We start from the raw sequence: 25,499 nt of genomic DNA, 5'->3' as shown, positions 1-25,499 counted from the left end.
ATTGGATCAGGAGCGTGTCCTCCACAGCTGGGTATGTGGGAGGCTTTGTACGCTTGGTTTGGATGCGTTTGCCAGGGAAGTGAATCGAAGCGAAACGGGTTTTAAAAAATCTGCCTTAAAATGAGGTCCAAATCCTACCGTTGTCCCTGCAAAAGCTTCTCTGCTCCGGCAGCTCTGCTGGCCTGTTTGCGCTCTCTGCCCTGCGCTGCGTTTCTGGACGCATCTGCAGGGGATCATGGTTTCCACCAGCTCTGCTCTCCAGTATCACTAGCGGGGAAAGCAAAACCAGGTTGTCAACAGCCACCCAAGTGTCAACACGACAAAAAAAAAGGGCTGGTGAGCCGGAGTGAGTAAAACTGGAAGGCTGGGAAACCTCGGGGAGGACATCCAGGCAGTCCAGGGCTTAACGCAGCAGCCTCCAAGAGTGCAATCCACTCTCAGGATCTCGTTCCAGCCGTTAACTGGGACGGGCAGAGGTAGGACGGAGCCTGGCTAGCTACTTTGAAAAGATTTGTGTTTTCATCTGCACAACAGCCCTCCACTGCCTGCCTCCACTCAGGTCGTGTTGAAAGGAGGTGGAGACATCCTGCTCCAAACACCTTGAACGGCAGCTCCTGGAGTTTATAGGGACAGTCCCCCTGCTAAATCCAGCTCCTGTTTTCACTGTAAGCCAATAAAAGGGCCACATGATGGTGGCTGGTGACAGCATGGCGTTCTCCACCTTTTCCTGCCTCCTGGCTCTCCCCTAAGGCTCCCGTCCTTGGGACGACACTGCACAGCCTAAAAAAAATTACCTTAATGCACAGGACACCTCCACCCCTGCCAGGGTCCTTCCTTTTCGACCCGTCCCCTTTGTTGTGGCAATTGCTGCCTTAACGCAAACCCTCTCCCGCTTGCCCACCCGGAGAGCTGCTCTCCAAACCTGCGCAGAGCTCCCAGCGCCCAGGACTCAAAGAGCCGGCTGCAGGGCAGGAGCAGAGGGGACCTTCCCGGGGTTACGCTCGGCCATGGGAGCGTCATCCCATGGTTTCTGAGGGCACAACCCTGCTGGGTGGCCTGGCGCCAGCGGGACCGGAGGTTTGCAAGGGCACACTCTGCCCTGCCCAGGGAATGCCTGATCCAAACACCCTTGGAAAGAGCCCGCTGGTTTTCAGCCAAGGTGCTTGGGTCCCCTCCTCACCCACGACGGGATGTCCAAGTCCACGTCCACGTTCGCCTTCCTCCACTCCAGAGGCACTCCTGGAGGCCGTGAACATCTGGATGCCACGAAACATGCTGGATCAAGAGTGTCACCTAGTGGCAACAGAGCCGATAAAGGTTGCACGATCCCGCAGAGACCCCACGCACTTCCCACACAAGTGGGACCCGACACTTAAACCTCTTAAACCTCCGCCACAGGGGCCCTTGAGCACAACCCTGCCTGGGCCACAGCTGCTGCGCAGGGACCCCGTGCCCACATGCAGCCCATACGCTGAGCGTTTGGGGTCGGTTTGCCTTTTAGCGGCTCTCCCTCCTCCTCCTCCTCCTCCTCCTCCTCCTCCTCCTCTTCCTCCCACATTGAACGCAGCAGAAAGCTAAAGGCAACCATGGCTCTCCCATGCCCTGGACCCTCCTGCGCTGCCGTCCCGCCTGGTGTCCTGCTGTAAACGGCCTCTTCCCCCGTCAGCACCGAGGAGCCTACTGCCGAAAACCAGACAGGCATCAGAGCACTGAGAAATGGAAGTCAGAACTAATTTATTTAAGAAAAAAAACAAAAACAAAAACAAACCAAACCTTGTAAAAAGGAGGGGGAGGCATCGATTACAAGCTCTGGAAGCTCTTGTCAGGACAGCGCCAAAGAAATCAGCTTTATACAACAGAGAGAAAGGGGCAGCAGGAGGGACCCAGGGCCGTCCCCCCACCCTGAGCCTCTCCAGCCCTGCATGAGCAGTCCCCCGCGAAGGGACATGGGCATCCCGGCACTCGTCCCCCTTCTCCCTCCACCACCATTAAAGTGCAGCAGGGAGGGGGAGGAGAGGGGCTGGCTCCCACCCGGGCCACCCCTGCGGGCCACCAAATGTGAAGCCCCAGCACCCACGGCATGACCTAGCTCCCTCGTCCCCAGGGAGCTCCGTGGTGGCCCCCGAGGACCAGCAAGGTAAGGGCTCTCGCCACCGGGGTTCCCAGCAGGCTCACACACGCAGCCCCAGAGGCACATCCTGGGCCAAAACACTCCCCAGGAGCCACCGAATACGGGGAAGTTGGAGCCGAACTGAGATCCAGTGGGTGCCAGGAGGAACAGCGTGTCCCCGCTGAGCCCCGTTTCCTTGGTCATGCAGGGCAGACAGGAGGAAGAAGGGATGCCCCCAGTCTTGCACATCCCAGGGGAGACACGCATCTCTCCTGGGAGCATGGAGAGGCTGCATCCCTTCTTCCTCCACCCCAGACACGAGCTGTTTACAAGAGAAAAAGCCAGAAGGGCTCAAGCAAGGGCTTCTCAGCAGATTCAGGAGCCTGCAGACAGCCCCTGGGGAGCCCAGCTCAGCTCTCACTCTCAGCCGAAACCCCCTCGTCCAGGTTCCCGCTCCTCTCAATATATTATTACTATTATGTGCAAGTAGTTTTGCATCAGAAAACCCCGAGCCCTCCTCTCTCGCCCCGCAGCTCCAGCCCCACATCCGCCCCTCAGCCCTGCTTGTGCCTCAAAACGTTCCTCCAGCCTCGGGGTGTCGTGGAGAGCAAAGCGTGAGGGTAGTAGCTATTAGACAGGAAAGACTCCACCACCCCCCTCCCTCCCCAAACCCCGGCCCTCTCCCTCGCACACACCCCCTGCCCGCGCCACCGGCTGCCAGGACAGTCCGCAAGGGCCAGGTCACTCGTCGCCCTCCTCCTCGTGATGGTGGTGGCTGGAGGCGGGAGGTTCTTCCACCTCCTGTTGGTGGTGGGCATAGTGATGGGGGCTGGGACCTTCAGCGGGCATGTTCTCCTCGGCGTTCAGATAGACGTTGAACAGGGCTCCCTCGTGGCTCGGCTCCTTCCCGCAAGCCTGGCAGCTACAGTGAAGTATCTTCTCCACCAGCTTGTCAACCCTGGGGATCTCGTCGTTGCCTGGACAGTCCAGTGTCACCTGGGTAGAGGGACGAGGACACAGTGAGGAAGCACGCAGGCTCAACGCCTGCTGCACGTTGACCTGCCCCGTTCCCTGCAGGGCTGGGGTATTTTAAGCCCGAAGCGATGGATTGTTCCTCACACAGACAAACCTCCACCGTCAGTCTGCAAGGCAAGAGCTCCCTGGGAATGTCTCACAAGGTCACAAGCTGCAGAGACCCAGGGAATATGCACCAACTCAAGCGGGACACTGCTCCCAGGCACTACTGGCACAGAAATATCGGTGGTAACACCAAAGGCCACCCACAAGACACGCTGCTGAGCATCTCAGATAGTTTGGACTAAACCATCTGCCCAAATGTGTGAGCTGAAAGCAAAGCAGCGAGCGGAATCCAGCCCCCTGGGTGCCCAGGCTCGCCTCGGAGGCAGGGTTTATGGATCAATGGTGGCATGAAACTGTGAGGTCTGAGGGTGACAGGCAGATGGGCTGTGGGAAGCACTTCTGGACATGGAAGACGGCAAATTATCCCAAGTGGGAGGAGGCGACAAAGGGAGTGATGGAGAAAACAGGCACGCGGGATGAGCACAGGGATGAATAATGCAGGGACTGACGGGGGATGCTTCTGCAAAGAGTGATAAATGCATCATTCATGACAGCAGTCACGTTGCTTCCAGCAGCCCCTTCCACCCAGGCATCTCAAGACAGGTTACAGTCACCTGAGAGACACCCTGGAAGGAAACCACGAGTGGGAAAACCTCAGGGAAGGAGAACGGCTCGCCCTAAAGTGGTGGCAGAGCAGAGCTGAGAGCCCCTGCGCGAGGCCCTGCAGGAAGACGCGTGGAGGCGGCAGGGATACTCACGATTTCCCACATGGACTGGGCTGGCATGCAGGAGTCGCAGTGAACCAGGGACTCTGTGGACTGAGGGAAGGTGTTGGGGACGCTGTAGCTGAAACACTGTCCCAGACAGGCCCTGCAAAGACAACAGGAGGGACGAGGGCTCGGGGGAGCTCCCTGCTCTTCCCAAGAAAAGCAAAAGGAGATTTGACCTTCCACTGAGACAGACAGAAGGCAGCCGGGCAGAGGCAGGACATTGTGCCTGGCTTCTTGTGCAAGTGACAGTCCCCAAAGCCACTCTGGTGCCATCTGTAAATGGAAATCTCTGCACCGAGGGTGGATCCGTACCTGTTCTGGATGGACTTGGACTCGCAGCCGCTGTGCCCCACGATCTGGGTGATGTTCTTCGCCTCGCACCAAGCGCTCTTGTCCGGGAAGAGGGCGAGCTTGTTTATGGGGGGCGGCGCGGCCAGGAGCAGCGCTGGGAAGAGGGCACCAACCACAAACCATAACATCATGGCCAGCTCTGCCAAAACCCTACAACTGGAGACAGAGAGCAAAGCGTTAGGAGGAAAAAAAAACAAACCAGGGAAGCTGTTCTCCAGCGCCATGGCAGTTCTCGGCTGCGACGAGCGCTGGTTTGTCCTCCCAGAGCGTGGGTACCCGCATCTCCCTCCACGGCCAGGGAGGCTCCCTGAAACACGGCACGGGGAGCGGGAGATGCTGCACCGCCTCTTCCCTGTCCGAAACAAGCTCTGGGGCAGGCAGGCACCTGCATTACTTCTCCTGAGCTTTGTGCCAGCAGCAACAGCAGGCTTTTTTCAGCGTTTCCCACCCAAAGCCGGGCTGGGAGAAGTTTGCAAAACAAAAGCATCACCGCCACGGGCCGAGCCAGGTTGGAGAAGTTGCGGACCGCAGAAATGTTTGTGTTTGAGGAAGGAGCACGCTTCCCCGCTTCCTTTTCTCCCACCTTTAAAGCCAAAGCTGGCTTTGGTGCAAGCCTTCCCGGAGAAAAGGGACCGCTTTCGCGGGAAGGAAAACCACTCTCCTCCTAAAATTGCGCAGCAGGTGTCGCTGCAAGGCAGCAGCAAGCAGGGAGACATGGAAAACTCAGTCCAGAGGCTTAGAAGCCCGCAGGAAGGAGCAATACAGCCTTTATTTTTATAGAGCCACCCAAATTCAGCGAACGGTTAACTCCGAGGACGGGAATTCAGTCTGCACACAAGGGGGGTCCTTTTAACACCAAGCATGAACCTCGCTCGCGAAGGTGGTCGGCCGAGAAGGTTATTTCCCACCCCCAGAGAAATCCCACGCAGGGTTTCCTTGCAGGCCAGCCAAGGTGCCGGCGCTAACACTCCCAATCACTGGGGAAAGGCAGATGGAAAAGCATCACAGAAACAGGGAAATTTTTTCCTTCGTGGGGTTTGGATGGAGTCATGGGGAAAGGCAGACATTTATACTTTCTAAAATATTTGTTAGACCCATGTTATTTGTTATTTCCTTCTATTTATTTATCCAGACGAAGATCCAAAGCCCACACTGGAAAGACTCCTGTTGATTCCCATGGCTCCTGGGCCCAGCCCTCGAACGCTTGCCGGGAAAGGAGAGGAAGAATGCCTTGTTTATCAGACGCCGGTGTCAGAGGCAGCTCTGCGCTGGGGACTCCCAGCCGGGCGTTCCTCGGGTGGCTCAGTCTATCTGCGCAGCCTTCACCACCACATCCCCGGCTGGAGGACCACCACGTTTATCTAAACGATTGAGGTGATCCACTGAGCACCTCTCACAGCTCCAGCTCAGCTATTTTCAGGTCATGACGGGGCAGAGGGTTTTGCTCTGTTGCCTCTCCACTACGCCCAGCCTCCTGGATCTGAATGAAGACGAGACGAGAGCGAGACGTTTCCCCATCCTCCAGCCCAAGGCAGCCAGAAAAGGGCATCCTCATCCCCTGGCCCCGGGATCTCTGGGAGAATCAGGTGGGGTCTCTGCTAAATTTTCTTATTTCCTGGTGATACAGGAACCACGATGGTATAACGCAGCAACACCTTTATTGCCACACCAACACCTTTATAGCCCTGGCTTCCTCATCCTCCCAGCACCTGTTCACGTGAATCCCATGGGTCCCTGGTGAGAATATCTGCACAAAGCAGGGTTTGCACGTCTTGCTCTGGGATAAGCAAAGGGTTTTAGCCCCAGAACTTGCACTGTCGTTATTGAGAGCGGTGTGGTTAAATACATTTGTCCTCAGGACAACTCTCAGGGCTTACTTCTGCTCCCTGAATATTTTTTTTCCATGTCAATGGGGGAATTCTGCAATTTCTGCTAAGAAGAACATGGCTAAGCTGCGCGCGCGCGCACACACACGCAAACACACACACTCTCAGTTTGCTTGGTTTTCTGAAACGAGCATCCCTCATTCCTCAAATGCCAGCGGCTCTGTGCTGAGGAATCCCGCTCCCAAAGGCAAGGCCGAGATCAGAGCTGGGATGTGACCCAAACAGCAATCACAACCCCCCGGGGAACAGCCGAAATTCCTCTGGAGTCAGCACACAAGTTCACTTCCACATGCCCGACTAGAGAGCAATTTCCTTCTTTCCAAAGAAAGGTGGTGGCTGTTTTTTTTCCAGGTTTCTCTGCATCTCTACCCAGAGGCAAACATTTCTATCTGCGCTGACAGCCCAGCTTCCCTGGGACCTTTTGTTTTTTCCCTGGAGGGAGGTGTTGAACAGAGAGGTGTTTCTGCAGCACCGGTCAGAGCAGACCCGTTGCCAGAGGCACGAAGGATCATCTCCGAGCATCTGGGCTCCTGTCTCGCTCCGATACGGAGAGGAAGATGAGTGAGGTTGTGCTCTGCTAAAGCGCAGGACCTGGCCTGGATTCAGGAAAGCACTTAAACATATGTTTAAGCCCTCTCCTTTCCTGACCAGGGATGTCTTTAACCGGGGCCCCCAGCAGCACGGCCGCCGGGCTGGTTTGCAGGGGGACAGTCGGCGAGTAGGAGGAACCGGGTATTATCTACAGACCTGGAGCAATCTTCAAGACACTCCGGTGCTGAGCACTGCCAACCCTTACTCATTTGAAGCCTCCAACAGGCCACATCCACACGGTGTTTTCCTTCTCCCAAGAACGCCCTGGAACCCGCAGGGCCACATTTCTAGTAAGTAACAAGGTTTATGCCAGTGCCTAGGAAAATATCTGATGCAGCTGAGTTTGGGAGGGAGCTGGGGCTGGAAACAGCCTGCTCCCAACCGCGGCGTGTTCGCTGGCGTAGCTCAAACCAGTCATGCGAACAGAGCTGCCACTAAAACCATTCATCTGACAGCAGCCACAGGGTCGGAGACAAAAGCACCGTGTTCCTTCTCCCCCCCCGCCCCGGCTGGGAAGGGAAGGGAAAAAGGAAGACAAGGCACCCGAGCAGGTTTGCAAACTCCCGATTAAATAAAGGCATTGAGCACATTCCTCCGTGACAAGCTAAATTACACGTTGCAGCCCCTAAAGAAACAAGTGTGTGCTCCCCGGCGCTGACCCCGGCCCTGGGCTGCCGGCGGGAGCAAGCACTTCCCCGCACACAGGGGCTTCTTTCTCTTCTTCGCACCGGGGCACATTTTTTTTTCCCTGCTAGTCAAAGCTTTTCAAGCAGAAAGTTCAGCTCAGTTCCGGCAGACCCATCAGCCCGTGAGGGTCTCCCCCCTCTCCCTCTGCAGGGAACGGCATGGCAGCTTCCTCCGCCACCCCTTCAGCACGCATTTGAGAAATCAAATGACTCAGCCCTTGAGCCTGGCACATCCCAGACTCCGGAGACAAACAACTTCTCAGCGCAACGCACAGCTGCAGCCTTGTGGTGAGCGGCCCCGGAGCCCTTTTCCAGCCTGTCCCCACGGCCGAGGAGCTGAGGGGCAAAATGTCCAAGGCTGATGGGTCTCAGCTGTACCAGCTCGGCATCCCTTGGAGACCCGGAGAGCCTGGCAGGAGCCCTGCCGACGGCTGAGCCTCCCATGAGCCTGGTGGCGGCACGCTCAGATGGTTCGCGTCACCCAGAAGAGCTCCTTCCTCCCATCCCGACAGTCCCAGGGACTCTCAGGAGTCCCGCAAACAGGACAGTCCCCGCCAACGCCTGGAAGCAGCTGGGAAAATCTACATGGTTACATCGGCTGGAGGACAATCACGGGAATTACCTCGGAGGCCACGTTCCCACCATCCAGCCCACAGCTGTTCCCGGCCATTTGGAAACCAAACACTTCTGGAGGAAAATAAAAAAAAAGATCTAATCAGTTTTACCCTCTTTTTCCAGTGGGAAGTTTACACCATAATACAAGACAAGCCTGCAGGTGGACAAGGGGAACATTTCATGAGTAGTTTATAGGTATTTTTCTTATCCAAGATCTTGCAATTTTGCCAAACACATAAAACCACAGACACAGGTATATTGTGCTCATGGCCACACACGCAGCGTCCCAGGTTCTGAGAGACAAGAAACCCCTGAGTTTTACAAACATTGCTCGAAGCCTGCAAATACAGCACAGAAATAGTGTCGGCTCCACGCCGTAGCTAAGGAAAATGAGGTAGGAAGCCGGGAAACGGCCTTACCTCAGTGCCTGAATCAGTGATTCAAGTCTTTGCGTGAGATGCGTGAGATCTCAGCGAGACGGACAAGGCGAAGGTTTCAGCTCCTGGTCTGGATCAGAGCTGGGACCTCCGCCACCTTCGTGCTGCGACATGAATCACAGCAGTCCTGCCTTTGCCTTCAACTAGTTATTTGGGCCATTTTGCTGAGAAAAGCTGCTGCACGGCACTGCCAGGAGAAATGGAAGCCCCAAAGACGTGCACTGCTCCGTGCCTCAGTTTCCCTGCTTGTAAGACCAGAGACAGGGGAGGGCCGTACGCCGAGCGAGCTGACGGGAGTGGGAAAAGCACGGGGAGGTCTTTGGAGCGCCAGAATTCCTTCGAGGGAAGAGGCTGCCTGGGGCAGGAGGGGAGGGATGGCTGCCAACAGCCCTTGCCCCACACGATGCGGCGTGCGTTCCTCGACGGGACGGCGTTTGGGGGAAACGCCAGGCTGCAGGGCAGGCGGGAGCCAGGCCGGGACATCGCTGTGCGGTGGGGGATCACACGAGGACCCCGTGCTGCTGGGCAAGGGGGGAAGAGAAAGGTCTCCAGGGACTTGGGTGGGATCAGTCCTGTGCGTGGAGGTGGCCAGGAGCCATCTCTCTTGCAGGTAGCTGTAAACACTAAAAGGAAGCCAATTATTTAGACATCTATAAGGAATAAAAGCCACGGTAAGTGTTTGATTTGGTGGCAACTGGAAAGAAACGTATACCAGTCCCAGAAAGATCCAGAGCATGGGTCTCCTTAGACACAGGATTTTGTCTAAACAGTAATTTCTGAACGCTACAGGGAATTGCCTCTACGGAATCTCAACTCAAATAATACTTGCTTACATGGAACTAAAAGTATTACAGGCCAACATCAGTAGGAAGAGTTTAAATCTAAACTGGGGAAACCTGAAAGGCTGCTGTGTACTGAAAAAAAATATCACAACAACTTAACTTTATTCAATACTTTCTCCTACCCAACACTTCCCTCTTTTTTTTAATTTGCATTTAGCTACATATTTTTCACTTTGGTTGCAAAAAATACAAAGTGCGACATTCTTTAGCAGACTCTACTGTTGGGCCTGCAGTAGCCCAAATTAATTTGATCGATGAATTCGTGAGAGGAGAGGGAAGAGAACTATGCACTGAAAATGTTTAGAGGTAACTCTTCCGGACAGCAAGACAGATGAGTGCCTAACTGAGCACAGAGGTCTCTTCTGAGCCGAGAGCTTCAGGCTGCCTCTGCTGAGCTGCAAAATCTGGGAAGAAATTACAAAAACAAAAACAAAAAGGAAACTACCATAGGAAGACCTTTGATATTTAACATGTGCAAAAATCAATCCGAAAAACTTTTCGATGATGGAGCAAAAGCCATGACATTGCTCACCGCGGATCTGGCTGTCTCTGCTCCTTTCAAAAGCAGGACATGTTAGAGCTTCCCTTTCCGTAACGTATTAATTTCCACTCAAGCATGGTTGGGCGATTCACAGAAATAAAGCAGGAACAGAGAAAAGCAGCGCAGAATTTTTAAAGCCCTCTCCCCTCCCCACTTTGGCCAGGATTTCAAAAGACTTCGGTACACTGGGAGTTTAAATCTGGCTTCTCGACCATGCACTGAGCACTCCAGAAACTTGTTTTATGCAGCTGGAAAAAAAAAAATCCAAGCTCCTTTACCTACAAAAGTCATTGGAAAGCTACCTGTGGACTTAGATAGGCTTCGAATGGGGTCCTAAAGGAGCTCTGCTGGAAAAGGGACACACTAATGCCCTGTGGAGGAGGCAAGAGTAATATAAACAGTTTCTGGTAATTTATTTCAATTGCTCGATTTCTTCAGCTTTAAGAACAATCACAGCCAGGAAAATGGATCAACCTAAAGCACAGGAATATATCCTGGTCCCACACCACCCTCCACTCCCTCTTTTTTTCAAGCACCTGCTCAAAATGGGGGGCGTTACAGCCTCCGAGAGCAGCGGGGCAATGGGATGGGAGCAAGGATTCCCTGTGCTGGGGACCTGGAAAACAAGCCTGGTACCAGCCTCCAGCAGCCGGCAGTTTTGGGGAGCAGCTGGGCTGGGGTACCTGGGCGAACTGGGGCAAGGGAGAGCGTGCAAGGCTCTGTCTGAGACCCTGCGCAAGGACGGACTAGTCTGCAACATGCTTTGGCTAGAACAGTCCCCAGCGGTAGGTCGTATCCCAGCGCGTTGCAGATAATATGAAAAATAGGCACTTTCAAACACAGCTGTTAGCAGCGTTTCAGCCAGAGGCCTTGCTCGCGTGTCTGGACCTGAACAAGGCTCGACTCCCTCCCGCCTTTCCCCTGGAGCTGGTGTTTCCCACACGCTCCCTCCGCAGAGCAGCCACCCAGCCCGGCTGGGGCCGAGGGTATGGGCTGCAGCTTTGGCTGCGCAGGAGGACCATCCATGACCAAACCTGGACCGTGGATCCGAAACCCCTTTGAAAATCCCACGCAGCAACAGCGCACGCTGCCCTCCGGCCAGGCTGCCCTCTCTATCGCCCTCTCTGACCCCTACAAGCAGCGATTTCCCACCCAGCGTGGAAAGGGGCTCTGGCTTTTCCTCCTCCACAGCATCACTAATGGGGAGCCTGACCACTGTCGCCCGCTGTCGGCATCTCCCCGAAGCACCTGGCTCGCCCCGCAGCGCACAGTCACGCCGTTTCAGCCTCTCCCCTCCTTTTTCGGTGAAAACAGCTTTCACGGGCCCGGTGGTAAAATCCGCACTGCCTCTGGGAAGGGTCCCAAGCGCCGTTGACTTTTACCCGTGTTTGATTTGCAGGCAGGCAGCAGCGATTTCCCCGGGGGAGCGCTTCTCCCAGCAGGACCAGTTCTGCTTTCACTTAGAGTGAGGTAAACTGGGACCGGCTCCTCCGAATGACTCCGCTGGTGCAAATGAGATCAGAATCTGGCACCGCTCGCCTTACTCAAAACAAGCATAACTGGAACCAGATAAAACCAGTTCTAGTACGGAGTGGCCACCGCGATTATTATTTTTTTAATTGAGCACACACGCGGTGTAAGGCCATTCTGCAGGCGGAGATGGGAGTTGTCTCAAATGCCAACCACGCTGGCTTTCGGCTCGCTCGGTCATTCATTACCAAACTTGCAGGAAAAAAATCAAGCCGTGCCCTACGCGGCGGGGTTGCGCCTGCAGGATCAGGTTCCCAGCTGCTGGAGCAAGAGGTGGAAAGAGGGGAAAGAGAAAGGGGTTTGCGGCTGAAGCTGTGGATCTTTCAGGATCCTTCCTGCCATTTCCCTTCTCCCTTTACACCCATTCAGGCCATTTCCTGGCCACAACAGCAGAAATCCAGTCCTTTTGAGCACCCTTTTGCCCTCTTTTAATCTCCGCTTTACACTGCACCAGCCTTCTCAGTTTTGACAACATAAAACCCAACATCTGTGTTACTTACCCACGGCACTGCCTGCAATATCTCCAATCCCGAAGCATAAAAACATGTGGCACGGCGGGGCCAGAGGCTTTTGGGGGTAACGTAACAGCTCGCAGCCCGGTTGGTATTTTCAATTGCTACCAGACATGCTGGGGGCTGACCTCACACTTGACATTTAGACGGTCCCTCCTAAAACTGCAGGATCGGGCCCAGCAACCACAACGAAATCAAAGCGTGAGCCGAATGCTGGTCTTTTCCCCTCTCTGGACAAGTCATCTGAGCTCTGCTATCAGAGAAGAAGGAGGCGTAAGCCATATCTGAGAGAGCGACCGAAGCAAGGGCCTGATCCTGACACCATTTCCAAAGCTCAACTCCAAAGGACTGGAATCTTGGCTGGAATGGATGTAGCGGTCCAGCCCGGCTCCACAACTGGTAGACAAGAGTGTTGGGTTGCTCCGTTCCCACCATCGGAGCTAATTTACGCCCAGGAAAGCCCCAGCCCCCACCGCCCCGTGTCTCTCCCTCCCTAAACAGCGCTGTGCAAGCAACAAAGGTCTGGGAAACGGCAAGCGCGGCTCCCGCCAGTGCTAACGGGAGGCGCGGAGGATAGGCCACCCCTCATTCCCACTCCGGTCCTCCCCCAAAAGCACAATTTTATCAGCCATTCAGGTTTTTAAGAGTCTGATTTGAGCGCCTGAGAAGTTTCTCTGCTCTCAGCCGTGCTGGACCCGCCGCACTCCGGTCCTGTCTTTATCAGAGGGGATCTCCGAGCCCGGGCGACTACAGAGGAGGTGTTTTTTTTTCCAGCAGACTTCCAAAAAAAAAAAAAGGAGCAAAGCCCTAGGATGGAGCAAGTCCCCATCTCTGCTGCCCCACGGTCGCTGCAGCTCTGATACAGGAGCCAGCAGAGATATCGCTAACGTTTTAACGGGAAGAGCACAGAGCTCGGGGAGGAATAACTGCCCGGGAGTTTGCTTCTCGGGCAGGTTTCCCACAACTACACCAGCTTAACGCCACCTCGGCAATGCCAACACACGCCGCAAGCAAAGTTACTCTGATACGGGCAGGTCTTCATGGCTACTTTAAAAGCAGTTTGGCTCGGGGCTCAATCCTGCACTTCCTGGGCACCCAAAATTCCCTCCAGCTTGAGTGTTTTCCTCACTCCGGAAAGACGAGTGGGCACTGGGGAAGACTTTGCTCGTTCGCCCTTTTTGCAAGACCGCAAACTCCCGAAGCTGGAATTCAGCGCGGAGAGGTCAAGCCAAGAGCCCGGATTCTTCTCAGGGCTGTTTGCAAACACTTGGGATTTTTATACTGAAGGCAAATTCCATTTCCCATCCTGCGGTTTGCAAATTTGAGGCGAGCTGCCTCTTTTGAGATGGGAGACTGCCTCCGAAAAGCAAAAGTGCCCATTGTATACAGCTGATTTTTGGCTGGTTGGACACTGCAAAGAGGACATTAAGTTCTTAGGCTAAAAATACAAGGGAAAATCTGAGCCTCGCCGTATCACTAGGATCTTTCCCACTCCTTTCAATAGGGCGCAGATTTTTCCCAAAAAGTCCCGCATGGCAAAGCTATAGTTCTCCAGCTCCACAAACACTTCGCACAGGCTGAATTTTGAATTTGATGGGATTAATCCTATACATAAAAGTTAAATTGCAGAGCAGAGCGTAAGTTTCTCGTAAGAGTGCCCTCGTAAGAGAAATGTTAGCAGAAATGTTAGCAGGCAATAAGGGATTGTCCGGATCAACTTTAATGCAGCCTGAAAATGGGCTAAAGCATGTTGTGTCCCTGGAACATCTCTTAGAGAAAAAGAGAAAGTCCCACTGTGCATAAAACACAGAGATTATTGTATATAACAAATAAGAATTGTCGCAAATACTTAGCCAAACTGCAATACTATGTTACGACTCAAGAAACAGGTAGAGATATATCGGATATAAGCCTTCGTAATATTCCAGTAAGCACAAAACCTATTTGCAAGGATACAAGGATGTAAATTCATCCCCAGTGCAAACTTTTCAAGTAACAAAAGTTTACTACCTTGCCATCAGGAAAATTTCTGATACCCGAACTACTACACGTCCTCTGGCTTTGCAATTAATTGATACACTGAACATTCCCATTCTTTCCTCTGCACTTTTGTTCGAAACCCAAAATAGATGGGAAGGACTCTCTGTACCACAGATGTGCAACCGATAGAGCGCGGCTCCCCATATCCTATTCTTTTATTTTATTTGAGCTAAAGCGGCGGTGGAAATAGTTTAACGATTGCACAGCAGATCCCCAGAAGTCCGCCTCATCTGCAACTGATTTCTGCCCGTGGCAATATTCTCATCCTCCCGGCCATCAATCACCCGGGGCGTGGGGGGGGAGAGAATGGAAGGGAAAGGAAAAGAGGCGGAAAATCTGGTGCTGATCAGCGGCGGGGAAAAAAAGCAGCAGGTCCGCAGGGCGGGGGCGAGGAGGAGGGGGGACGACACACACAAAGCCAAGGGTACTCACCACCCAGGCGACGGCGGGCACATCCCATGGGGTCCGGGGCGGCGGGCGGCTACAGCCCCGCGGTGCCCGGCGGCTGCCGCATCCTCGGGGCCCGCGGGGCGGGCGGGAGCCGGGAGCCTCCCTCCTCCCGGTGCCGGGAGCCTGTCGCCTGCCTCCCTCCCTCCCTCCTTCCTTCCCTCCCTCCCTCCCTCCCTCCCTCTTCCCGGTGCCGGGAGTCCGCCGCCTCCCTCCCTCCCTCCCTCTTCCCGGTGCCGGGCTCCGGGCGGTGCCGCCGGCCCCGCCGCTCGCTATTGCACAATCGGGGCGGGTGGAGGGGGGGGAAAAGAGAGAGGAGGGGAAAGGAGGGAGGGATGGAGGGAGGGAGGGACGGAGGAAGGAGGGAGGGAGGGAGCCGGCCCGCCCCGCCGGTGTATGGAGCGGGACGGAGAGCCCCGAGCAGCCCCGGGAAGAGCAGCCCCCGCCGGCCGCCCCCCGCTCCCGGTGCCCGGGCGAGCGCCGGAGCCCCGCTGGGGCGGCCCCCAGGATGGGCACGGAGCTCTCACCGCCCGGCCTGGGCGATGAAGTCCCCGGCGAGTGCTAAAAACGAACGGGGAGAGCCCGCTGGCAACGCGCGGCCGTAAAAACGAGCTGGCTATGGACGCAAAGCTGTGTGCGAAGGTAATTTCCCAGCGTTTGCTCCTGCAGGGACTTAAACAAAGTCTGGATTTGGCTCGCTGAACGCAAACAGTTCCTATTTAAACATAATACTTGATAGAGACCGCTTGGGGTAGAGTCCTAGCCGTGGTGAAAACTTTGGGAAAGTCCTCCAACAGCGGAGAGGATGGGCTTCTCTTCTTTTTTCTTTTTCCTTTCTTTTCCCTTCCTCCTTTTCTTTTCTTTCTCATTCTTTCTTTTTCTTCCTCTCTTTCCCTTTCCCATTAAAAACCTAACAGACAAACACAATCCCAGTGAAACCCCATTCATTGCTCCCTTTCAGTTACGATAACTGTCGGAGAGCGGAAGGGCTGTGTTTCTGTAAAAGCACAATTAATCTAATAGAGGCCTCCACATTAAACACTGGCACAGCACTACCCAAATCAAAAGATACCTGCAAGGCTGCGATGGGTTTTGCTGGCTCCTGTTTGTGTGAAGATTTGCATAGAGATGAGAGAAGGAGGAAAAGATGGTAAGAAAGCACCAGCTGTGGGGAACACAGCGTTGGTAGTGCTCTGGCAGCAGTCCTGGGGAAAAGATGGGAACGCCAGCTTTGGGGCTGGGTGTTAGCTGAAGGAGGCTGGAGGCTGCCAGCGAAGGAATGGTTTCCCACTGCTCGGTTCCTTCCAGCTCCGGGACAACAGGATTTTGTAAATAGGATGGCAAAAACCTGCTTCTATCATCACTTTCTTATCCTGCTAGATGCAACCGACCTGCATTGAGCTGCTCAGCTCCAAAGGGGCAACAACAGACAAAGGAGCAGCCTTTCTCCATGACCGCATACCCCATCGGGAGCCCAAATACTAACCTCCCATTTTCACCTGCTGCTTGAACTTGGGCTTTTGACTACTCTCTGCCAGCTCCTCACGGCCAGCGTGACCACCAGTGAGCTCCGATTTATTCTGAATAATATAACGAGTGAAAGAGGAGACATCAGAAGCTTGGAAGCAAGTCCTCGGGTCTGTGGATAAATGAGGAAAAATAAGATGTAGATGCAAAAGATCACGGGCATCAAGGTGAAATTCACCCAAATGTATCCGGTCCACGATTCAGGATTTTGATGGTTTTTGCGGGATCCTCGGCACTGGGGTGTGATTACTCTGCGTGGAGTGCCAGGCTGCATGCAGAGATGTGAGCTAGCGTGCAGTTCATTCACTGCTTCCTACTATTCATTCGAGTCCCAGTTCTGTAAAAAGCCAAGCAGCAGAAAAGGGAAACCCGTCAACCTGGGAATCTGGGGGTGGGGAGGCAGGAGGAGCAGAGTTCGGGTTTTCTGGTGTTGGGAGAAGCAGGCAGAGGTGCTGTGTGACAGCGCAGGCTGGCTGAAGGCTGAAAGAAGCTGCCGAGAGGCTGTCAAAGCCCTGGGCCAACACTTTTCCCCTTCCTCTCTGGCAATGCGGTATCACAGCCAGAACAAGGAGTGAAGACCTGATGCCTGCAGATGTCATTTGGACGGACACCGGCTCCAGCACGGGCTGGAGGCAGCCGCTCCACAGCCGGGAGCGGACGGGAGGGAGAGCAAGGAGGAAACACGGGGAGGAAAAGAGCCGTCCTCAGGGTCAGGTCCCTCGCCCCTAGCCAGGGTCACTGGCTTCAGCAGCATTTTTAGACTCTTGCTCCACATCACGCCCTCATTTACCAGCTCCCACGCCCCGCAGGCTGCGAGAAGCTTGCTGCCTGCTCCTAAAACACCCGTGCCAAACCATGCTGCTGTTTTCATGCCAAGTGGTGCGACACTCGGTGTAAAACTCCCTGCTTTACCCCACGACGACAACCCATTTCATCAGCCTGTTGTTTTCCATCCCATACAGACCCCATATGAAAACACAGGTGCAGTGCCTTGCCCAAAATGTCCACACACCCACCTATGGCTTCCCCATCAGCCCTTTCCCCTGCTGCTGGATCCCCAAGGCTTTCGTGCACTGAGACACAGCAGAAACCTGCTCTCCGGTCTCCAGGAGCTTCCCTCCCTCACCCGCTGTTGCTGTTTTGGGCCTGCTGACAAACGCCCACAGTGCCAGGGGCTCCCCGCTTGTCAGGACAGGACTAGGAACTGTAGGCGTGAGAATTAAAAGGGTGTATTTGTAAGTTAAAAATAAAACTATGCCTTTTATTTGTGTCTTAACGCAGATTCCAAGGCTCTCTGCCCATAGCTGGATGCTAGAAAACACATGCGGGGAAAGGCAACTGGAAAAAGAGAGAGGAAGGGAGAGCGTGTGTATCCATGAAGGGCTGCAGGGGGCAATGAGGGGGGAATTGCCCTTCACACATCCCCACGGCTGGGCCCAGGCTCCGTCTCTCCCCCAAGACACACCGCACAGGGTCCAAAGAAGCACTAAACCCCCTGGCATGACCCAGGAGGGACTGGGAGACTGAGGTCCGGCTCTGCCATGGACGGCCCTGCCCCATCTCACATCGGTCAATTCACTGCACCTCTCCGCAGCTCATTTGCAAAAGGGTACAAAATTATATTGCGTCTCCCTGGAATAAAGACGGCTCTTCATCAGCGCCCTTCTCTCACCGGACCATCACCTGCTGAACTCCCACTTCTTGGATCCTAAATAAGCCCTGAGACATCTCCAAGATTACCAAATTGCTGTGCGTAAGGGCATACGTGCCCGAGGTGAAGGGAGCAGTACTTATGCCAGGAGACGGAGGCAAACATTTTACTAGTACAAAAGCTGGGGGGTGATTTCCCATCACCATCTTGGGTAGACAAAGGGAGGGGACAGTGGTGGCAGGTAGGGTTTGAGGAGCGCAGGCTCCCATCGCTGCCAGCGTGTGACTCTCGCATCTGTGCAGTTCCAGCACCCAAGAGCAAAGATGCTCTTACTCCTTACAAATACCACTTCTGGTTTTTAAGATTCACCCAAAGCACCTGGGTGAATTGGTGCTCCTGAATTCACTGCTCCTTCTGACCACCAGGTCAATCCACCCTCAGCTTAGTAACATACGCAGAGGTAAGGAGAGGTTAGAGGGGAGGAATTTGGACCAGCAACCTCCAACAAGCTTTAGGGCAACAGATTTAAGCTCTGTGCTCAATCCCTTTGAGTACGCAAAGCAGAAAGGCACGAGTCCTAGTGGTAATTTGTCTAGCGGGCTTGAACTGCAAAGTCCAACTTGCCTGGCCGCGTGTAGAAAGCGAGATTTAGGGACGGACCTGGCTGGCAGGGACCGTGCTCGGTAGTAAAGGAAAAGGATTTATCATAGAGCTCATTAGAAAACATCTGGGCTCAGCAAATGACCTGGAATGCGACTCGGCAGCGGGGCACTCCTCTCTTCCCGAGTCCCGAGAATGTGAGCTCCCGCAGGGTAAGACTCGAGCCAGCTGTTTCCTCTAATCCCATCAGCCTTTCCTTCGACAGGGGTCCAAACGCTCGGCGAGCGGGAGAGAACGAGAAAGTCCCGTTCCCCCCCCTTGGTGACTGGGATTAGTGGTTTCTCTGTAGTGCCGTGCCAGTGCATTTTGGGGCCCTGGGGCAGCAGTAAAAAAAATGTACCCCTCCCATCTCCGAGCAAGTCCAAGTGTGTTTAATCGCTTTATTTTCCACCTTGCCCAATTGCTCCTGCTCCCAGGCACTCCAGGCCCCTTCATCCCTCCCTCCCTCGCCTCCCCAGCAACTCAGGTCATGCAAAATCCTTCTCCTATTCGGCTCATGTCTGCAGGGGCAGTTTCTACCAGGGAGGGCTGGGAAGAAGCTGTTAAGCTTCATTTGCAGGTGCCCTCTTCCCTACGAGTTCAAACCCTTTTTTTTCTTTCTACTTCAAAAATACCAGTTTCCTCTGCCTCCATCACAACCGGCTAAATCCCCCCCGATAACCATCTTATTTTCTGCTGCACAACTTCCCCCTGCTGCAATCGCTCCGAACCTCTTATTATATTAATTATTTTCCTCGCGGCACTGCCTGAAGGCCCCAGCCAAGCTCAGAGCCTCGTCACAATAGGTGCTTGTGTGTGTTTAGAGACAGTTCTGGCACCGAAGCGCTTACAAACTGTCAACCAGCAGTACAAACTTAGAACATACACATGTGTGCAGGGAACATTTTGCACATTACCGAAAGGAAACCAGCACCCGCCTGAAACGGGGTGACTCAGCCCGGAGCAATATCGCGCTGCTGTTGCATAGGAAGAGGCTCACGCACAAACTCTCCAGCCTTTAAGGAAAGCACCCAAAATCAGAAGTCTCAAAGCGCCAGCTTCTGAAGTCCTGCTACTGCAAAAGAGCGTCAGAATTCTCTTAAATGAGTGTAACAGAGAAAAAAGAATGTATATGTGTATGTACTAACAGATTAAACTCCTCTGCTCCCACTCTTCCCGCCTTACAGAAGACAAATGCAAATATAATCCTTAAGGTGATAACGTGATTTTCATATTTTAGAGGGTGTGGTTCATAAAATCGTAGAAATGTGGGACCCTGAGAAATCTGCTTTCATTGCTTCCCCCTCCTCCTGCCCTCAAGCAGGATCGTGATTTTTGAGTTTGTGCATCAGATAATGCTACGGCAGCTGGTGAGGAACTGAGGGAGTCTTAGCTTATCACTACCTTCGTGAACGCGCCGCGCGATCTGTGATAGCGCTGCGCCAATTTTTCATCATTCTGGTTTTAATTTTGGTAACAGGGACTGCCTCAGTGGCTGCTCCAACGTATGATAAGAGTTAACATCGAAGCCTCAGTTAAATAATTAGAGGCTCATCCTGTGCTCAGAGGAGTCACAATGACCTTCTCTCTCTCTGCCAGGCCTACCTCTATTTATACCTAATATGGATACAAAATCCACAACTTAGCAGATAGTAAACTAGAGCCTCCCACAAGCATGTCGCCTACTAGGATGCTTCCAAAGATTTAAGGCAGTTATTTCTCAGGCCTTAAAAGAACCCAGTAAATGCACCGTTCTGTCTGACGTGGTGCAGACAGCAGGACTCTGTGGGCTTTCCCATACAGTCCTTCCAGTGCACCTCCAGCCCCAGCCCACAAACACTCCTGCAGTTCCAGGCTTCCCTCCATCATTCAAAGATGCATTTATTGACATACGAAATACCCCAACTCTCGACAGATTATCTATGAAACCACGGAATCTTCAGAGAGAATGAAACAAAAAAACGGGCCCCATGCCTGGAAAAAGGTGGGGGGCGGGGGGGAAGAACACACCATCAGCCATTCCCTCCAACAAACCCAAGGAAAACAGTCCAAAAGGGAGGAGGAGCTGGAAGAACAAAGCAGTAACGATCAGCATAGAAACAGGTTGTCTTACAGCTGAGAACCGTGCCAGGGACATCTTCAGGGAGTGTCTAACAAACAGGGTCCTTGAGCTAAAAAATATCTGCATTTACTTCGTACCAGATTAAGCCATGGGACAGAGACCAGGAACAATGCACTCAACCTTTATGGCCTTGGAAGTTTAAGAGAATTTATGGCCAACAAGAACAGTTAGATCATCTGCTATGAATCCATGTGTGTTACAGGTCATTTGATTTCACCCAGGCACTCCCAGGTGGAGAACAGTAACTTGCATTTAAGACATCAAGAGTTGAAAAATCCACCCATTCCTCTACTAGCTTATCTCAGCCTCTGCTTATAATTCAGTGCCTCGCTGCTCATCTGCATGGATCAAGCGTCGGCCTCCAGCCATTGTTTCTCTCTCTGCCTCTCCCTGTTGCACCAAACCCTTCAGTTCCTGGGGTTTCGTAACCCCTAAGTCCTTGTGATCTCCAGGTATGACCTTGATGTCGAACTTCACACACATTTGGCTGTATCAAAATCTACATTGCTCCACTTTCTTTTTTGTTTCCATAGCATCCCACCAAATAGCAATTATTCGTCTGCCACCATTTTTATATTTCCTTCCAGATAATTAATGAAAATTACAGATAATATGAAGCATTATATTTACTCCTGAGGGACACACGGCATCCACAGACCCCTGAGTGCCATTGTTTTGCAAAGCAGATGTGGACCCATTAGGACATGAAATGATTTTCTTCTCCTGTGGCCTCCATCAACCTTTGAACCTAGAAAGTGGGTGCTAAAGAGAGAGATTACCCAACCCAGGGCAGTTACCTTCACCTGAGCCTCTTTGCCCCTTACTCCATGGATAACTACAGCTCTTTCTCCCTTACTGCTCTGTGCTACAGTACGCTGTCCTGGAGAGAAGGCGCAGGAGTTTGGTGACAGAGAAGCAGGTGACTGTAAGAAATTAAAAGGGTGGATGAGAAAGTGCAGAAACACTCCCCTTCCACAGCAGACCTTTACCTTCTTCTTCCAGCATCCTCAAAGGGCAGAAGCCAAAGTATTTTGTGAACTGTGGAGTACGATTCAATCCAGCACAGACAAGTCGTGAACTAAGGGGTCCCACAATATACACTATATGGACCTACAGAGCTGAATTTCACTCCGGAATGAAGTAAGTCTTAGAGCCCTCATGAAGTGGAGAGAGTACCACCATTTCCATTTTACAGGGGAGAAAACTGAGGTGCTGTCTGTCACAACCGGACTCCTAAATCTGCCGGGAATGCATGGCTCATGGGATTAGTAACGGGTTTGGGTTAAGCTGTTAGTCACTACTAACAACTTCAAGTGCAGCACCGAGGGGGAGGAAGAATATCCTCTAAAACTCCTTCACACAACACCTTCATACAACAGATTTATGAACTGAGTTTGAACTGATAAGGGCATGACCTTTTCTAGGAAGGGGCCTACACTCCGAACCCAGAGCTGGAGTCTTTACAAGCACTACCAATAAAGACTATAGATGAAGAGTGATTTATTACTCACCAACAACTTTCTCGGCATCTTTATAAGCTACAGGAGGTGGGTATCCACCACCATGAGGAACATCCAGCTCTAAATAGCTAGCAATGCCGTACAGTTAAGTGCTGACAGCCAGAAGTCACAAGAGAAAGAGCGATCCACAGCTGAATTTCCATAAACTGTGTTCCCATTTAGTTTCAATCTCAGTTAAGCATTTCACTGTGGGTGGGCTATAGGCTGGACTCTCAGAGCAGTTAAGAGACAGTGCGCATTGCATACAGCTGCCTACTGGAGCTGGCGTGCCAAAATTCACACCAGTCCCATTTACAAAGGCAGGGGTGGGGTGGGAGACGAGGAAAAAGTTTATTTCTTACTGTCGGGATGTGTGTGGCAGGGGGGAAGAGCAACCAAACCCGGCCAGCTCAGAGCAAAAAGAAGGGTCGGCAATGCCTCGCTGATTCAGAACATTGCGAAAGTAGCGTTCCCCAGCTCACCCACTAGCCTCTCTCTCCTAGCTAGAGCGTAAGAGCTGTACCTCGTGGTAGATCACTACCACAACCACCATCTCCTTTAGCCTACTCACGCACCCACTGCTTGCCTTTGCAAACAAGCATCTTTGTGATTCCTTTTGCACCGCTCCAAAAACTCAAAGGGAACCCAATAAAAGTGTCTGGAAAACCAATTCCTTCTCCTTTGGAGAATCATTCGTGTGAACCCCCTGGAAGAGTTGAGTTACGCCATCACTGCTGTGTTTCCACTACTGGAATGACATTGTCTCCTTGCTACCTTCCCTCTGTCTCGGTCTGTTACCTAAGTTGGTATTTAAGGTAGATCTACGAAAGCAGCGACTATCTTCTGGTATTATGCTTATGTTATACCCAACACAGCGCTGTTCTATTCCATGAGATGCAAGATAATATATTTCAATGTTTTCTCTCCTTATCAGATTCAGATTTACGCCAAAGTCAATATTGAGGATCTGTGTTTTACACCCAAGATTACACCTTATTAGTGATTTTATACGCAATCACCTGCTGGACAATAAAACAGAACTTCTAACTTAGCAGAGATTTACCATTAAGAATCTGGGGCAATTTGAGGATAGCAAATGGTTGCAGAACATACCCTTCTGGAGTCTCCCAGCCTGTGAAGTGGGCAGCCTTCCCCTGAGACCTGCCAAGTAAAAAAACAGTCAGAAAGGACGGCTGATGGAGTCAGTGGCTCAAGGCTCAAATTAAGAGTCCCAGCTGCATGCCACATTCTCTCCAAGACTTATCACCGACCTTGGCTGCAGCTTCTCCCATCTTTAAAATGAGAACTATAAACCCTTCTACCTCCCTTAATCCCATCTGTTTAGTTTGTAAATTCTCCAGGGCAGAGACTGGTTTTTATTTGTGTGTACAGCACCACATACAGCAAGGTCCTGATCTTGGCTAGGGCTCCTAGGCATGATTGAAATACAAAGAAATGACGGTATCTTGATCAAACATGAAGAACTCGGATAAACAATAGAAAAGCAGCTTGATATTTTTTTTCCTGCAGTCTCTGCTTTTCCGTGACTTGTTTATTCATCTCAAAGCCTCAGCAGACATCTAATCAAGCTGTTAAGAGTCAGATTTGTGGCCAGTCAAGCACTTGGGGAGTAGTTAAACGTTCAAAATCAGTTCTATTCTGCAAACAGCTTTTCTTTTTTTTTTTTTCCCTTCTCCTAGATAGGGGTATAGTTTCTTTACTCGCTGTATACTCATCATTTTCCTATTAAAAATGCATCAGGGTGATACAGCAACTTCTCCATTAAAAGGTCTCATTAAGTTCTGGGTAGGAACACCTGACTTTTTTAGGCCTATCTTGTTTGCACTTTTTGGTACTGATCCAAATCACGCTACAGTTAGACGAAGCAATGATTTCAGCAGGCTTAAGAAAGAAGGAAAAATGTGATAGTTTCCAGATGAGTGTATTATACTAAATTTAACATGCCTTTTGGTACTTAGAATTTCCACTTTTCCCCCTTCCATTTATGTAATTAGAAATCAAGCAGCAGGAAACCCTTCCTATTCCAGCCTCGGTTGGGAACAGCGTGGTCTCATTCCCATAGAGGGAAAACAGGAGAGTTGTCCTCACAAGGAGACATTTTGCACAGCTTACACGGACAGGTTCAAAAATAGGTTTTGAATAATACAACTTTAATTAAAGCGAAACAAATACAGGCCAATTAAGTGCTAGCTATCTATGCATATACATATGTCAGCACGACAACAAGGCAGCTGTGAAAAACAAAAACAAAAAAATTAAATTCTTACCCCATTTAAAGAGCAACGACAACTTTTAAATTCCACTCTTTAAATTGTGCAATTTTTCCACAGTCATCCTAGTGGATCTCATTAATGAGCAAGAATGTTTGTTCTGATTATTCTCACTCTAGTAGTAAAGGACACATTGTGAACTGATATCTACAATGGCAGCTTCTGAGTTCCACGGCCAGAAGAACCACTGATCACAGGTCGAGTAGATCGTATTAAGTAAGAATTAACTGTAGGAAGTCATATTTGAAGTAAAGCAGAGCACACTGGGGCAGGACAACTCATTAACAGGGACACTAAATAAAAATGGAAGCCATCATTATGGCCCAAATGACACAGCGCTAGCTAAAGGTTTTTTCTGCGTGTCGAGAGTTGTTATATTCAAAGCGTTGCTACCGCTTTGGGTTCTGCTGTTTATTACCCCAGTTGATGCTCTTCTCTCCAGCTGAACCAGACTGCTAGCATCGCAGCGCACACACACACACAGAGAACTCAATAAAAACACTTTCCAAACCACAGAGGAGCAATGGCTCCAAAGTACATAGTTCAAATTAAAAATTGGGGCCAGATAAAATGATTCAAAATTGGGAAGAAAGAAAGAGATCCTGTTTCCAATAAGCTGTTTTGACCTGACTGATGAATGTAGTCCGGCAAGGGAGGAGGTGGAAAAACAAGGACATGCTCAAGCAATGGTCCTGGATGGTATCATGCTTTGACAGTCTTTAATGCTGCTCTGGCATTAAAGCTATTTTATTTCACAAGTCCGTTGCTCTAGGCAAGCTCTTCAGCTTCTGTTGACTCTGGGCACAGCTCAACATGTTTCTTCAGTGTGCAAGATCCACACACAAGTGCCCAGGGGGATGTGGGGGTGCAGGACTGCTGTAGTGCCCAGACCCAATCTCAGTCCCATTGCCCGGTAAGATAAGGAGTTTCCCAAGCTCTCTGAACTCCGCAGACTGCCCCTCAGTCCATCCCCTTCCTTTTTTGGCATGGTTTAAAAAACAAACATTGCGCAACTTGTTTTCCATTGTGTTTTCCTTTCTGGAGAGGAACTTTTTTGTCACTCTTCCATCTGCCAGCACTCACCATGCAGCAAAACAGGCTTGCAATAAAGGAAAGCTCCCTATCAATCTATACCATTCCCTTTCTGTCTTGGGAGACATGCACTAATGTCTTGTGCTACATGGATAACATGCAGCAAGCACGGGACAAAGAAAAGAGGTCTTTGAGAGCCATCTCAAGAGCTAGAAAATGGTGCCAAGTAAAGAAGCGGTGAAGACAAGCTCTCAAGTCAAGAGAAGAGCAGTAGACAACATGCCAACAAGTAATTACAAG

The 25,499-nt window shown here is 51.8% G+C and overlaps 1 protein-coding gene across 2 annotated transcripts; it reads right to left on the bottom strand.

The window, feature by feature from the left end:
* Window positions 1-1,717: 1,717 nt before the first annotated feature.
* On the bottom strand, window positions 1,718-14,578 carry NBL1 (NBL1, DAN family BMP antagonist). Of its 2 annotated transcripts, XM_074560335.1 has the most exons (5): window positions 11,940-12,356; window positions 8,097-8,161; window positions 4,273-4,467; window positions 3,949-4,060; window positions 1,718-3,106 (listed from the first exon to the last, which is right to left on the bottom strand). In XM_074560335.1, exons 2-5 carry the CDS (start codon window positions 8,117-8,119, stop codon window positions 2,852-2,854), a joined length of 585 nt encoding a protein of 194 aa, XP_074416436.1. In that variant the 5' UTR covers window positions 8,120-8,161; window positions 11,940-12,356; the 3' UTR covers window positions 1,718-2,851. The 2 variants fall into 2 exon arrangements, with proteins under 2 accessions (XP_074416436.1, XP_074416435.1); XM_074560334.1 differs by lacking the exons at window positions 8,097-8,161; window positions 11,940-12,356 and adding an exon at window positions 14,424-14,578.
* Between the last annotated feature and the right edge of the window lie 10,921 nt (window positions 14,579-25,499).

This window comes from Larus michahellis, chromosome 16 (genome assembly GCF_964199755.1).
Source record: "Larus michahellis chromosome 16, bLarMic1.1, whole genome shotgun sequence".
Lineage (NCBI taxonomy): Eukaryota > Metazoa > Chordata > Aves > Charadriiformes > Laridae > Larus > Larus michahellis.
Note: the sequence above shows the minus strand (reverse complement) of the source record. Positions and strands in the feature narration are given on the sequence as shown.

Excerpts from the sequence above, each read along its gene's own strand:
- NBL1 (XM_074560334.1), bottom strand. The coding sequence starts at position 14,446 with ATGTGCCCGCCGTCGCCTGGGTG. Across the intron at positions 4,468-14,423 it reads TGCCCGCCGTCGCCTGGGTG|TTGTAGGGTTTTGGCAGAGC; the intron begins GTGAGTACCCTT and ends CTCTGTCTCCAG. Across the intron at positions 4,061-4,272 it reads TCCAAGTCCATCCAGAACAG|GGCCTGTCTGGGACAGTGTT; the intron begins GTACGGATCCAC and ends TTGTCTTTGCAG.